At 41.0% G+C, this 16,780-nt stretch overlaps 1 protein-coding gene across 4 annotated transcripts in view; it reads right to left on the reverse strand.

The window, feature by feature from the left end:
* Positions 1-16,780, reverse strand: part of LOC126412775 (protein broad-minded-like) — a 273,178-nt gene that overhangs the window by 210,288 nt on the left and 46,110 nt on the right. Inside the window, exon 1 of one of the 4 annotated variants that reach the window (XM_050082545.1) lies at positions 14,480-14,594. The exons of the other annotated variants lie outside the window; for them this stretch is intronic. Coding sequence (XP_049938502.1) covers positions 14,480-14,523 — 44 coding nt within the window. The 5' untranslated portion in view covers positions 14,524-14,594. Of the gene's footprint in view, positions 1-14,479; positions 14,595-16,780 lie in introns of those variants that run through there. 4 annotated transcript variants of the gene reach the window in all.

Raw genomic sequence — 16,780 nt, forward strand, 5'->3', positions numbered from 1 at the left:
CAGCTGACAGATCTAAAGAAACAAGTTTTGTTACTGTACAACATATAGAATAGTATGAAGCCTGACTGTGCCAAATCAGCCAATGTGGAATGCAGGAATGAATACAAAAAAGTGATCCTGCAAGCCAAAAAAACCTACAATGCGATATTAATTCAGTGAAAGAAATAGAAGACGCAATTATCAAACCAGACATTAGTCCATCAGAGCTACTCTCCCAAAATTGGGGTAGACAGTCACTAAATACAAGCATGCTAACGTTCTCCGAAGTATCGCCTAGATATTTACAAGGGGTCATAAAACAACTGAAATCATCTGATAGCTTAGATATATATGGCATATCATGCAACCTGCTAAAAAAAAGTGTGTGATTGCATTCTGTACCCTTTAACCCATTGAATAAACAAGTGCTAACTTGAGGGATATTTTCCTGATGAGTTAAAACTGTCTAGGATTGTCCCAGTATACAAAAAGGGAGATAAAGACTCTCCATCTAGTTACAGGCCTATTTCAATAGTACCCGCATTCTCCAAGGTAATAGAATGCATCATGTACCAACAATTATCATCTCACTTTGAGAATCTAGGAATAATTAATGCCACACAATACAGGTTTAGGAAGAATCCGTCGACCATTGATGCAATCAACATGGTAGTCAGTTACATCCTCAAAGTTTTTGAGAACAAAGGCTTTGCTCAGGTCTCATTCTGTGACCTAAGCAAGGCCTTCAGCTGTGTTGAGCACACACCACTACTAGAGAAACTAGAATTCTACGGCATCAAAGGAAACAGTCTCAGACTATTAACAGCTTATCTCAACAACCATAAACAGGTAGTTTGTGTTGGTAAGGAAATGTCAAACATAGAAAATGTTAAAGTAGGTGTGCCTCAGGGATCTGTACTGGGGCCCTTCCTGTTTCTGATAATGATCAATGACCTCTCCTCGTTTATTAGATCCACCACTGTATTGTACGCAGATGATACGACTTTTCTTCATAGCAGTAACAATCTTAAACCTGTGCTGAAAATACACTCACTCATGCAGCATATTGGTTCAGAGCAAATGGTTTCCTGCTAAATGAAAATAAAACTCAGCAGATAATCTTCACTCTAAGAGACAAGCCACTATTTGATGACCCTAGTTCTGTTAAATTCCTGGGAGTTTATTTAGACGAAAAGTTTTCCTGGGGCCAACATGTAAACTATATTAGTAGTAAGCTATCCAGAGTAATTTATTTATTAAGACAACTCAGAAATTGTGTACCTGAAACATACATCAGATCATCTTATTTTGCATTTTTCCAAAGTATAATATCCTATGGCATTATCTTGTGGGGTAACTGTAATCATATACATGACATCCTATTATTGCAGAAGAAAGCCATTAGGATAATTACAAATTCTTCACATAAGGCTCACTGCAAACCCTTATTTACTAAACAAAAAATTATGACAGTATTAAACCTCTATATATACAATGTCTTAATCTTTACGAAGAAGAACCTACAAGATGTGGAACGTAGAGAAAATGTACATTGTTACAACACAAGAAGCATCAAACACATATATACGCCTTACCACAGACTATCAAAATCAATAAATAGCTATGAAGTCACAGGGCACAAACTATTTAATAAGCTGCCACATGCTATACAGGATCTTACTGAACATACATTTATTGCCCACCCGTTCTATGATATCAATGAATTCTTCAACTGTAAAATGCAGTAATCCAATAGATGACCCAGTGTACATTTATTGTAATATAAGCTAAAATATTTCAGTAGTCAATACCTTATCACACTGTATTATAAATTGTAACTTCATTTGACGTTGTAAATTGCTGTAATGGTCTAAAGACAATAAAATCTTTATTATTATTATTATTATTATTATTATTACTATATACCAGGGCACCACTTCAGGACACACCCAATTTGATCAGTGAGAGATCTGACAGGGTTCTGCTGGATTGTTTCAAGCATATTTTAATACTGACTTATTTCCTATGAGAAGGCCAGTTCTATGAGCACACTGAAGGAGTAGTGATGGGCAGTCCCTTATTTCTTGTAGTGGGAAATTTCTTTATGGAGAAATTCAAAGATGAGGTCGTTTCAATGGCTGCCTACCAGCTGACACATTTTTTCATCAGAAAAATACTGGACAAGTTCCTGGATGATCAGAATTAAAGACATCCCAAGGTTAAGTTCACCATGCAACTAGAGAATGATGATCAGCTGATGTTTCTGGATGTGTTGGTGAAGAGGAAGGCAGATGCCACATTTTGCCAAAGTGTGTATAGTCAACCAACACACACAGACTTATATATACCACACAGCTTGACAGTGGAGTTCGAACACCTACAACAAGTGTTCACAGACAATGGAAATTCAAGCATGGACATCCCCAAAGCATTACATTGAACCAGATAATTTGATACAATGGAAGAGGAACAAGAGAAAAGACCAGTAAAATAGCCTTTCTACCATATGCAGGACCCTCTATCTAAGATCATTAGAATCCTGAAGAAACACAAAATCAAAAGTGTGTTCTGCCTGTCCAGCAAGACTGGTCAGCTTATTGGAACCTATATCTACATCGATATTCTGCAAAGCACAATAAGGTGTGTACCACTACTTGTCACTTCCCCTCCTGTTATACTTGCAAATAGAGTGAAGGAAAAATGACTGTTTTTACACCTCTGTATGAGCCCTAATTTCTTGTATCTTATCTTTGTGGTCCTTACACATGATGTGTGTTGGAGGGAGCAGAATCATTCAGCAATCAGTTTCAGATGCCAGTACTCTAAATTTTCTCAGTAGTGTTTCCCAAAAAGAAAACTGTATTTCCTCCATGAACTGTCATTTGAGTTTGGAAAGCACCTCCATAACACTTAAGTTTTGTTCGAACCTACCGGTAACAAATCTAGCAGCCCTCCTGTGAATTGCTTTGATGTCTTCCTTCAATTTGATCTGGTATGAATCCAAAACACTTGAGCAATACTGAAGAACAGGTCACACTAGCATCCTATATGTGGTCTCCTTTACAGGTGAATCACTCCTTCAATTTGATCTGGTATGAATCCAAAACACTTGAGCAATACTGAAGAATAGGTCACACTAGCATCCTATATGTGGTCTCCTTTACAGGTGAAACACTCTTTCCTGGAACGTTACCAATAAACCAAAGTCAACCATTTGTCATCCCTACCACAGTTCTGACTTGCTTGTTCCATCTAATATTGCTTTGCAACATTATGCCCACATATTTAAATGACTTGACTGTGTCAAGCTGAACACTAATAACACTGTATCTGAAAATTACAGGTTTGTACTTCCTCCTCATCTGAATTAACTTACATTTTTCCACATTTAGGGCTAGCAGCCATTCATCACATCAGCTGGAAATTTTGTCTAAGTCATCTTGCATCTTCCTACAGTCTCTCAACTTTGACACCTTACTGTACACCACAGAACCATCAGCAGTGCTGTCCACCCTGTTGCCAAATCATTTATGTATATAGAAAACAACAGCAGTCCTATCACACTTCCCTAGGGTACTCCTGACGATACCCTTGTCTCTGATGAAAACACACCTTTGAGGACAACATACTGGGTTCTATTATTTAAGAAGTCTTCAGGCCACTCACGTATCTGTGAACTTATTCCATATGCTCATTCCTTACTTAACAGTCTGCAATGGGGCACTGTGTCAAATGCTTTCCGGAAATCTAGAAATATAGAAGCTGCCTGTTGCCCTTCATCCATAGTTTGCAGTATATCATGTGAGAAAAGGGCAAGCTGAGTTTCACAGGAGTGATGCTTTCTAAAACTATGCTGATTCATGAACAGAAGCTGCTTAGCCTCAATAAAGCTTATTATATTTGAACTGAGAATGTGTTCACGGATTCTGCAGCAAGCAGAAGTTAGGGATATTGTTCTGTAATTTTCCAGGTCCATTTTTTTTCACCTTTCCTATATACTGAAGTCACCTGCACTTTTTTCTAGTTGCTTGGGATTTTGTGCTGGATGAGAGATTCATGATAAAAGCAAGCTAGGTAAGGGGCCACACCAAACTGGTCAACAAGGGACTGAATGGCAGCCCTAGAACCGCTTAGCAGTTTTACATACAACTAGAATTTTCTCAGGTTCTCTGCCAGATCTTTTGCTAAGATGTCACAGTGGTAATAGTTATATGCTTTGTGCGTAGATCTTTTCAAAGGCACATGAATCTCTATTAAACTTCACTTATCATCATTTGTGCATCCCTTCTGAACCTACATTGCAGCAGCCTCTGCTTCCTCAGCATATCAAAAATTTTGTTATTAAACCATGGTGGGTCTTTTCCATCCTTTATCCACTCACTAGGCACGAAACCCTCCAGACAATGATTTACAATCTGCTTAAACTTTGCCCATAATTCCTCTACCTCCATCTTACTGGTAGTAATGTTAGTAGCTGCTTATCTGCTCTGTCTAGCAGAAACACTCTCCTAGACTTCTTGACTAATTCATTAACTTTCACAGCCATAGTTGCTATAATGACATCATGGTCACTAATCCCCATTTCTATATTGAGATTGTCAGTAAGGTCCAGGCCATTTGTAGCTGCAATGTCTAAGAAATTTCCATTATGTGTGGATTGTTGAGCTAGCTACTCATGACAATTTTCAGAAAACATGTTCAAAAGTATTTTGCATGACTGTCTGTTTGCATCCCCCACCTCACAATGAATCCATAGACATCCCAGTCTATGCTCAGCAGGTTAAAGTTGCCTCCAGTTAGTACTGCATGATCTATTTACACACTATTGACCAAAGACTTTCTTTGAATGACCCTAGAACTTCCACAGTGGAATTGAATGACTGGTAAAAACATCCAACAATTAACTTAGTTTCACCTATACCTGTTATACATGACCATACAATTTCACTGCCATGCTCAACTTTGACCTCAGTAGAGACAAAATTTTTATCAACTGTAATGAAAACTCTCCCTCCAATGGTCTCTAGTCTGTCTTTCTAATAAATGTTCCATAACATGCTAAATATCTCAGAGCTTTCCACTTTGTGTTTCAGCCAACTCTCAGTTCCAAGAATAATTTGTGCATGAGAATTTTCCTGGTGGGCAGTAAATTCAGGAACTTTATTACGAATACTTTGACAGTTTACTGATAAAATTGTGACAGTCAAAGTGTCTTTATTCTAAATCTGTTTGACTTCCCTTGCTGTGAATTGACTGGTGAGTGTTCATCAGAGCACCTCAAACTACCGCCAAGCCTAAAAAGCCCTCATGTGCACCCCTTTGTGCTTCCTTTGTGTAGTGCACCCCAGACATATCAAGGGGAGCCCTACAAATCCCAACACGATAACACAGGTCCAGAAATATACATCCTAGACTGTCACAGAGTCAATGGAGCCTTGGTTGAGACCCTCCACTCAGCTCCAAACCAAAGGACCCGAATCAACTCTGGGAATGATGCTGCAAATTGTGACTCTGCTTGCACCCCGTGAGCGAGGCCAGCAGTCTTCACCACCTCCGCCAGCCACCTGTACAAACTGAGAATCATCTCAGAACCCAGGTTACAAGGTGTTGTTGGTGCCAACATGAGTCACAACTTGCAGATGATTGCATCCTGCATGCTTGATAGCCCCTGGCAAGGTTGCCTCCACATCTCGGATGAGGCCCATCAGTAGAACTACTGAGTGATCATTGGCTTTCTTTCCAGCCCTGAATGCTATCTGCCTAAGGGGCTCCAAGACGTGCCTGACATGGCAGTTCCCAATAACCAGTAAACCACTCCCCCCTGGTGTGCTTCCTCGGACCCTGCTGAAGGAGCATCCACCTGTACACTCACAGGATGAAAGGGCAGCCAGTCTCCATCAGCCCTCTGCCTCAAGTGACGCAAACGCATTACCACCCACTGCTCACCCTGTTGTGATGGCGGATCCACTGAGTCGTGTGCTCTAGGAGGTGCCTTGGAAGAAGAGACCATGGGCAATGAATACTATTGATTAATAAAGAAACTGAGTATTCTGAAAAGGTCTTAGTGTGCATCAACTTTTATACTTAATAATAGCTTTATATCCACAGATTATTTTTAAAAGTATATTGACATGCAGTTCCATACAAAAAAATCACTTACAGGTATTGGAAGTAAAGATAAATAGATGCACACTGAATCCAGATGGACAATAAACTGAGGTGGCACCCGAATGTGCTCAAGTTGATAAAGAAGATCAGTTCTGTGTCCTTTGCCCTTAGAAATTTATTTAGATCTTTTGACTGGCATGTAGGATTGCTAGCACACTTATAGCATAATATTCTGGGACAATCCAACTAGGTCAAAAAGTATTATTTCACAAAATTGAGCAATACGGGTTCTGAATATTGCAGAAGCCTTTTCAGGGACCTATAGGGCTTACAAAAAAGGAATAATAGGGGACACTGCTAGGAGGGTGTGCCATGAACAGCATACTAAAGACAGTGACTAGCAAAGCTTGAGGCCAGAAGAATTCTGGGAATATAGGACACATTGCAGGGAGAGTTCCCACCTGCACAATTCAAAAAAGCTGGTATTGGTAGGAAGGCACAGGCTATGAAGCAGTCTTTGAAGTGAAGAACATCATGTTGGACAATGTACCCAGCAACTGGATGATCCAGCTGTCTTTTGGCCACAGTTTGTCAGGGGCCATTCATGTACACAGACGGATTGTTGGTTGTCATGCCCATATAGAATGTCGAACGGTGGTTGCAGCTTAGCTTGTAGATCACATGACTGGTTTCACAAGTAGTCCTGCCATTGATGGTGTAGGTGATGCTTGTGACTGGAATGGAGTAGGTGATGGTGGGAGGATATATGGGACAGGACTTGCATCTACATCTATTGCAGGGATGTGAGCCATGATGCAGGGGGTTGGGAGCAAAGGTTGAGTTGGGATGGATGAGGAATTTGTGTAGGTTCGGTAGGCAGTGGAATACTGCTGTGGAAAGTGTGAGAAGGATAGTGGGTAGGGCATTTCTCATTTCAGGGCATGGTGAAAAGTAGTCAAACCCCTTGCAGAGAATGTGAATCAGTTGTTCTAGTCCTAAGCAGTACAGAGTCGTGAAAGGATGCTTCTGTGTGGCCGGACAGATGGACTTCATGGTAATTGGTGGGTCACTGGAGAGATAAGGCATGGGAGATCTGTTTTTATACAAGCCTGGGAGGGTAATTACAGTCTGTGATGGCCTCGGTGAGACCCTTTAAGTACTTTGAGAGGAGCTGTTCATCATTACAGGTGCAGAGGCCATGGGTGGTTAGGCTGTATGGAAGGGACTTCTTGGTATGGAATAGGTGACAGCCGTCAAACTGGAGGTATTACTGGTGGTTGGTAGGTTTGATATGGTTGGAAGTACTGACATAGTTATCTCTGAGCCAGTGATCAACATCAACACCTTGTTGGGTTGAGGAGGACCTGGTGAAGCAAATGTGGGGGAAGGTGGCGAGGTTCTGGAGCAGTATGGATAGGGTTTCCTCACCCCAATCCACATCACAAAGATGTCATCAATGAATCTGAATCAGATGAGGGGTTTGGAATTCTGAGAGGTTAGGAAGGGTTCCTCTAGATGGCCCATAAATAAGTTGGCATAGGGTGATGCCATGCAAATGCCCATTGCTGTAACCCATATATGTTTATAGATAATGCCTTCAAAGGAGAAGTAATTGTGGGTGAGGATATAGTTGGTCATGGTAACCAGGAAGGAGGTTGTACGTTTAGAATCTGTTGGGGGTTGGAAAAAATAGTATTGAATAAAGGCAAGACCATGGGCATTAGGGATGTTATGAACAGAAAGGTGGTATCAATAGTGGTGAGCAGCACACTGGGTGCTAAAGGAACAGGAACTGCGGAGAATCAGTGGAGGAAATTGTTGTCATTTTTTATATAGGAATGAAGGTTGCAGGTAATATGCTGAAAGTGTTGGCCTACGAGAGCAGAGCCTCTCTCAGTAGGGGCACAGTCACCAGTCACAATGACATCCTGGGTGTTTAGTTTATGGATTTAAGGAAGCATGTAGAAGGTAGGAGTGAACAGACTGGTAGAGGTGAGGAGAGAGATAGACTCCAGGGAGACAATATGGGATGGGCCTAAGGATTTGAGGAGAGACTGGAGATCCTGCTCAATTTCTGGAATGGGGTCAATGTGGCAGGGCTTGTAGATGGACAAATCTGACAGCTGGCAGAGTCCTTCCACCAGGTAATCTTTGTATTCAAACCAACACTGGTGAAGCGTTTTCCAGCATGTAGGGTTATAAGGTTGATATAAGATTTTAGGTCGTGGATTGTGGTTCTTTCAGGGGATGTAAGGTTAGTTTGTAAGTTGAGGGATTTGGGGTATGAGGGTGATGCAAGGTTGGAGGTTAAGAAATACTGGAAAGTTAGCAGGGAGTGATTTGGGGTTAGGGGCATGGATCACAGTTGGATGCGGGAGTCAACTGAGTCAGGCAGGATTCAACATTGATCTTTGCTTGAGTCTGACTGGCAGGGTTTGCAGCAAAAAAGTATTTCCACTGTAGAGACGGGTTGAAGGAGAGGTCTTTAAAAAGTCCTGCATGACTGAATTTGGGAGTGGGGCAAAAGGTAAGAGGCCTTTGCAAAGGACTGATACTTCTGTGTGGTTAAGGCTTTTGGAGGAAAGTTTCTTGACTATTTCAGGTGTGTTTAGCTTCTGGATTCTGTATGGTGTTAGGAGGGAGTTTTTGAGGGTGAGGTAAATGCAGTAGATCTGTGAGACAGGGTTTGTCAGCTACGAGAGAATGTGGGGGAGCTCTGTAGATTGTTGAAGAGGTGGTGTACAATGGTAGTCCAAGGCGGGAGCATGACGTGAACAGGGTGGAGTTGTTTTTGAGGTGGCATTTTCCATGTTGCTCTAGTTCCAGGAGAGCAAGGGTTTCTGTGTGTGATATGGGATCCAGATTTTTGGGATTGCATAGCAAGAGAATTTTACAGATGGAGAGGAGGTACTGCAAAGAGGTTTGCCCTGATTGATATGGTTTTGTAGGACTTTGTTGGTCCTCGTCACAACAAAAGGACTGTCAGAAAATGAGCTTTCAGCCAACAAGGCCTTCATCAGATGCAGAACATAAACACACACACACACACACACACACACACACACACACACACACACACACAATCACACTCACAAAATACACCTCACACACACAGCCACAGTCTCTGGCTACTAAGGCCAAACTGTGGGCAGCTACACATGATGGGAGATGGACTGGGTGATGGTGGTAAGGTGGAGGCTGGAGTAGGGAGGGGCAGGATAGCAAGGTGGGGTGGAGCCTGTGGGAGCACACAGAAATGAGGTGGAGAGAGGGTAGGGGAGCTGGGTGGAGCAGTCAGGAGGTTAGACAGAGGGTGGGAGGGAGTTAGGAGGAAAGGAAGATGGTAAAAGGACTGTGGGTGTGTTGGAGGAATAGAGGACTGTGTATTGCTGGAATGGGAACAGGGAACGGGTTAGAGGGTAGGGTAAAGACTAACGAAGGTTGAGGCCAGGAGGGTTATGAGAACATAGGATATATTACAGGTAGAGTTCCCACCTGTGCAGTTCAGAAAAGCTGGTGTTGGTGGAAAGGATCCAGAAGCTATAGGCTGTGAAGCAGTCATTGAAATGAATAATGTTGTGTTTTGTGGCATGCTCGGCATCGGGATGGTTCAGCTGTTTCTTGACCAGAGTTTGTCAGTGGCCATTCATGTGGACAGACAGTTTGTTACTTGTCATGCACATGTAGAATGCAGCACAGCGGCAGCAGCTTAGTGCGTACATCACATGATTGGTTTCACAGTAGCCTCGCCTATGATGGGCTAGGCGGTGTTTGTGACTGGACTGGAGTAGGTGGTGGTGGGAGAATATAATAGACAGGTGTTGCATCTGTGTCTATTACCCAGATATGAGACATGAAGCAAGGGGTTTTGAAGGGATGGACAAGGATTTTATGTAGGTTTGGTGGGTGGCTGAATACCACTGTGGGTGGGGTGGGAAGGGTAGTGAGTAGGATTTCCTCATTTCAGGGCACAATGAAACGTAGTTGAAACCCTGCCAGAAAATCTGCTTCAGTTTCTCCAGTCTTGGGTGGTACTGAGCCATCAGGGGAACACTCATCTGTGGCTGGACAGTGGGTCAGTTGAAAGGAGTGGGTGGCTGGAGAGATAAGGCATGGGAGATCTGATTTTGTACAAGGTTGGGAGAGTAATTACAGCCTGTGAAGGCCTCAGTGGGAACCTCTGAGAGGGACTATTCAGGTTTCTGCCTTGCTCATGAATACTGATGCCACATCCCTTTACACTAACATCCCTAATGCCCTTGACCTTACTGCTATTGAACACAACCTTTCCCAGTGTGTCACAAATTCCAAACCTACATCTACTTCCTAACTGCCATGACCAACTACATCCTCACCCAAAATTACTTCTCCTTTGAAGCATTACTTACAAGCAAAACTGGGGTATGGCTATGGGCACCCACATGACACTATCCTTTGCCAACCTATTCATGGGCCATCTAGAAGAATGCTTCCTAAACATCAAGAATCCCAAACCCCTCACCAGGTTCAAATTCACTGATTACACCTTCATGATTTGGATCGATGGTTAGGTCACCCCATCCACATTCCTCCAGAACCTCAACATCTTCTCCCCCATTTGCTTCACCTGGTCCTACTCATCCCAACAAGCCAACGTCATCAATGTTGGCCTCCACCTCAAAGATAGCTACATCAGTACCTCCATCTATATCAAACCTACCAACCACCAGCAATATCTCCACTTCGACAGCTGCCATCGATTCCATATCAAGAAGTTTCTTGTGTACAGCTTAGCCACTCGTAGCCGTCACATCTGTAGTGATGAGCGGTCCATCACAAAATACACTGAGATTCTCACTGAGGCCTTCACAGACTGTAATTACCCTCCCAACCTTGCAAAAAATCAGATATCCCATGCCTTATCTGTCCAGCCACCCACCACTTCCAACAGCCCCACTGTCAAGTCACAGATGAGCATTTTTCTTGTAACTCACTACCATCCAGGACTGGTGAAACTGAATCACATTCTCTGCCAGGGTTTCAACTACATTTCATCATGCCCTGAAATGAGGAATATCCTTCTCACTACCCTTCCCACCCCTCCCACAGTGGTATTCTGCCACCCACCAAACCTACATAAAATCCTCACCTATCCCTACAAAATTGCTACTCCCAGCCCCATGCCTCGTCCCTCATATCCCTGTAATAGACTAGATGCAAAGCCTCTGCCATACATCCTCTCACCATCACCTACTCCAGTCTGGTCACAAGCATCACCTATCCCATCAAAGGCAGGGCCACCTGAGAAACCAGTCATATAATCTGCAAGTTAAGCTGCAACCACTGTGTTGCATTCTACGTGGGCATGACAAATAACAAGTTGTCTGTCCGCATGAATGGCCACTGACAAACTCTGGCCAAGAAACAGCTGGATCATCCCACTGATGAGCAGGCTGATTTTCATTTGAATGACTGCTTCACAGCCTGTGCCATCTGGGTCCTCACACCAACGTCAGCTTTTCCGAATTACTTTGTTTGGTAGTGGAAACTTGTCAAATGATAACACAAAGCTATGTAATGAGGAAATGGAAGTTGCTGTTGTTGGTCTCTACAAGCTGAATAAATAGAGACACAGAAGAATAGTGTTGATATGAAAGGGAATTAACTGATATGTGTTGCAGAACATGGCAATAATGTTGATATTTGGGATCCGGAGGTCGATCAGATAATTCTCGCTGTGAAAAACCGAGTCCTTTGTTGATGTTGAGACAGACTGTGTACAGTTACTAAATGGTGGAAAAAAATGGCTCTGAGCACTATGGGACTCAACTGCTGAGGTCATTAGTCCCCTAGAACTTAGAACTAGTTAAACCTAACTAACCTAAGGACATCCCAAACATCCATGCCCGAGGCAGGATTCGAACCTGCGACCGTAGCGGTCTTGCGGTTCCAGACTGCAGCGCCTTTAACCGCACGACCACTTCGGCCGGCACTAAATGGTGGAGAAAGTTAGTAATCTTATTAACAAGGAAAGTGTGTTTAATAATAAGGCAAACAGAAAGTGTGAGCAGCACCACAATGAATGCTGCTCTCTCTGTCATGTTACCACTGCCCTATCCTCGCCCATTTTGTCCATATATTTGGAGTCGGCCAGGTTGGGTCCATAGCCCAAATTTTCTCTTGCGTCACTTGTGCACCTACAGTACCTGTAATCAGTGTAAAGTGTCTTATTGCATGCATTCCTTTCCTCCCCCTCCCCTCCCCTTACTACCATTTGTCAATGGGAAATGTCATAAAAACAAAAAAACAAATGGGGCCATCTCTCAGCAGTGTTCCATATTCTGGAGCTATGTGGTTGAAAATCAAGTATTCATATTTAACTTACAGCAATATTTAAATGAATAAAGTAGATTTTCTGCTAAAAACATACTTTAATTTATTAAGTATTGAAGAGACGCTAGAAACCAAGCAGTTAGGTGCACATCAACCAAAAGATATCTCAATGTCTGAATTCTGTGGAAAGAACAACAGAATTTTCTGCAATATATGGTCCTGCAAAAAGTCATGTTTAACAATGAGAGAAGACAAATAGAAGTTACTTTGTTTCTATTGTGTGTTATTTGGTGGTGAAGTATTGTGCACAACAGTCAGTTGTAAGGATATAAAGCATTTAAGGAATCAAATGAAGACACATGAGGAAAGTGGACTACATTTAGAAAATCCTTCTAAATACAAAGTTTTTGTCTCTATTAAGATTGCTTCTCAGATTGAGTCAGCATATAAAATGTCAGTTCAGAAATGTAGTGAATTTGTTATGAAGAACAGACAAATACAGACAAATATTAACAGAGTAGAAGAGTGCTTAACATTTTGTGGAACACAAGTTAGCACTAAAGCAGTAATTTTTTGAAATATTTCTGATATGATTGGGAGTATAGATATGAGACAATAATTTCCAGTATCACCTTTTGAACCTTTCTTAAACAATGGTTTTACTTCTGCATATTACAAATGATTAGGGAAGTAAACTTTCTCAAACAATTTGCTAACCTTGGCAGTTTCTTAGAGCAAAAGTTAAAATATATAATACTGGAATGAAAAGTGTGCATATTGGAAAGAAAAAGGTTGCCAAAGCAAAGAAGCATCTTGTTAAGTCATCAAGAGTAGCTGATCAAATAATTAGAAGTTAATAAAGATTAGGGAAATAGTATAGTGGTGGTAAAAAGAAATTTTGAAGTAGACAAGTGATTTGAAAAAGTTAATGATCAGAACATAGTTCTTGTAGAGATAATGGTCAATGCACTTGTGTTTTCTGGGGGTCAAATGCACAGAAAGTTCATTATGTTTTGCACAGGCCTGACAAATGTTTTGAAAAGTAAGGGTGAAATTGCACCCAAAGTTTGCAAAAATAGTTGGTGAAGCAGAAGATCAGATTCAAGTCTACCTGTGTGTAGAGGGTTCACTGTTCTTTACTGGATATGTTACATGGTGGGCAATGCTGCCCTGAGCTGTGAGATTCTATTCTGGTTTCCTGAAATCGCTACCTCTTGATTCTCTGACTACTCTATTTGTAGTTTGAAAGAAGAAAAACATAATTATCTTCCATTACCTGCAAGTGCATATAAATATGTAATATGTCAATAATCAAATTTTTCTTTGTGCTTTTGGGTTACAAATGTGTACTGTAGTGAATAATGGCATAAGACAAAATGATGGAAGCATAAGTTTTTATCAGATTGGTGAATAAGTTTGTAATGTTTTTAGCATGTTGGTACTCCAGTTGCTATTGGTTTATTTATCAGTTGTCAGTTTTTATTTGTAGTTCACAGTTGGTATTTCAGTTTACATACTGTCATTTGGAGATAGTGAGTAGGACTGTGGATGCTACAGAATGGAGTCCCAAGTGGAAAAAATGGAACATTTCCAACACATTCTTCTGTTAGAGTTCAGTAGAGAACTCACAGCAATGGAGACAGTCAGAAACACATGTATCATGTATGAGGATAATTCCACTGAACAAAACAGCAAGCAAATAATTTCCTCTTTTGAGGAGAATCTTCTTGACATTAGTGACTCCCCAAGTTCAGGAAGACCTTCGAGGTTTGATGAACATCATTTGAACACATTAACCCACAATGATCCATTTCAGTGCACTCAAGAGCTGGGAAAAGTGATGAACTGTTATTATTCCACCATTGTGCAACATTTACATGTAATGGTGAAGGGTCAGAAATCAGGTGGATGGGCTCCACAATGCTCTATAAGTGGGTGACCATAAGTGCATCACAACTTGATCTTCATTACATGGGTCATGATCCTATCTTGTATCATTACTGGTGATGAGAAATTGTATTTTTGTGCTAACATAAGGAAAAGAAAGCAATGGCTGAGTCCAAACAAAGCAGCAACTCACCGTACAAAAACCTGCATGCATCTACAAAAGATAATGTTATGCATCTGGTGCAACAACAGAGTGGTGTACTATGAATTTCTTCTCCGTGGTGTAACCATCACTGCTGACATTTATTGTCAAGAACAGAGATGTCTTGTAGGTGCAATCCAAGAATAATTTTCAGGATGAATGTGTGAAGTGGTGCTACTCCACCACACCACCCGCCTGCATTCTGCTAAAATGACAGCAAACACTATACAAGAGTTGGATTGGGGAGTCATTTCACACCCATCTGATCTTGTGCCGTCAGATTTTCACTTTTTCTAGTCTCTATTGAACAACCTTCAAGGAACTTCCTTTCCAGATGAAAATGCACTCCAAACATGGGTCAATGTGTTCTCCTCAATACCACACGAGTTCTACAGATGTGGAATCGAAAAGTTACCCCAGAATTGGCAGACTGTTGTAAGTAGTGCACGAGAATATGTTATTGATGACTAAAGTCTCTGTTAAGTGCATCCTTTGTTTTTATTAAACTTCTGGAAAAATGCTACAGTCTTATGCCCTAACTGAATAAAATGGTATTTATATTGCACAATAGATTTTCCACTGCCATACTTGTTACCACATGGGTCCCTTCTGTCCTTTATCTCATGTCATGTTTTTTGTTGCTACCTGGTGTTCAGTATCTTTTTCTATCAACAAACAAAGTAGAATATTCATAATGCATATTTATTTTTGTTGTTTGGATTCTAGGTACTCTGTCAGACTGTAAAAGGAATGATAAATTAAATATGCCTGTAGTTCAGCCTTAAAACTACTGAGTTTACTTCCTTATTTAATGTGGTTAGGCAGATTATTGTGAATTTTTATCACTCCTTGTAGAGTGCCTTTCTGGCACAATGATGTACTCAGCTCTTTCTCATGAAGATCCAATTTTTGTCTTGCATTGTATGCATGTATATCTTCATTTTTTCGTAAGATATCTGGGTATCTATCAATATATTGTATTATGAAAACCGACATTTCATAGATAAAAATGCAAGGAAGAGGAAGAATTGATATATTTTTGAATATGGGTCTGCATGATTTCCTATTGTTTACCCCTTCAATAATTCTTAATATTCTCTTTTGCATCCTGTTGCATTGCCCCAGAAGATTACACCATATTTAATTACAGAATGCACTTAGGAGTAGTATACATTTAACAGGCTGGCTTAGCTGCAATAACTTTTCAAGATCCTCATCATGTAGCAGGTTTTACTTAGTTTTCTTTGCAGATATTCAATGTGTACCTCCCACTTTGTGTTATTCTGGAGCCAGAGTCCCAGAAAATTTGTGTTGTCAGCACTTTCAAGAACTCTGTCCCTTAGTTCCATTTGTATGCTTGGGTGGTGCCTTCCTTTTACACTGTAGAATTTCAGTGCTACTGTCTTTTCTTTGTTTGTAATTAGCTTGTTATTGCTGAACCACTGTTCTTTGTTTGGATAGCAAAGTCTTATAGTTTTTCTTCTGTTTTCCCACTAATAAGGAAACTCTCCCTACAGTTTTCTTCTCACCTACCTTTGCTGAACTTCTGTGGAACTCTGTAGTACTAACTGCAGTCACTAGGCCACAGTGTACATATCCACCTACCAACCCAACTATCTTATAACAGTTCAACATTACTGAAATAGCAAATTACCTCAGTTTATCATCTAACCTATGTACCCTCTCCCATACATTGGTCCTGTCATTATTTCATGCGATATTTATGTTGTTGTTGTTGTGGTCTTCAGTCCAGAGACTGGTCTGATGCAGCTCTCCATGCTACTCTATCCCGTGTAAGCTCCTTCATCTCCCAGTACCTACTGCAACCTACATCCTTCTGAATCTGTTTAATGTTTTCATCTCTTGGTCTCCCTCTATGATTTTTACCCTCCATGCTGCCCTCCAATACTATATTGGTGATCCCTTGATGCCTCAGAACATGTCCCATCAACCGATCCATTCTTCTAGTCAAGTTGTGCCACAAATTTCTCTTCTCCCCAATTCTATTCAATACCTCCTCCTTATCTACCAGTTTAATCTTCAGCATTCTTCTGTAGCACCACATTTTGAAAGCTTCTATTCTCTTCTTGTCAAAACTATTTATCGTCCACATTTCACTCCCATACATAGCTACACTCCATACAAATACTTTCAGAAATGACTTCCTGACACTTAAATCTATACTCGATGTTAACAAATTTCTTTTCTTCCGAAATGCTTTCCTTGCCATTGCCAGTCTAAATTTTATATCCTCTCTACTTCAAACATCATCAGTTATTTTGTCCCCCAAAT

This window comes from Schistocerca serialis, chromosome 7, assembly GCF_023864345.2.
Source record: "Schistocerca serialis cubense isolate TAMUIC-IGC-003099 chromosome 7, iqSchSeri2.2, whole genome shotgun sequence".
Classification (NCBI taxonomy): Eukaryota; Metazoa; Arthropoda; class Insecta; order Orthoptera; family Acrididae; genus Schistocerca; species Schistocerca serialis.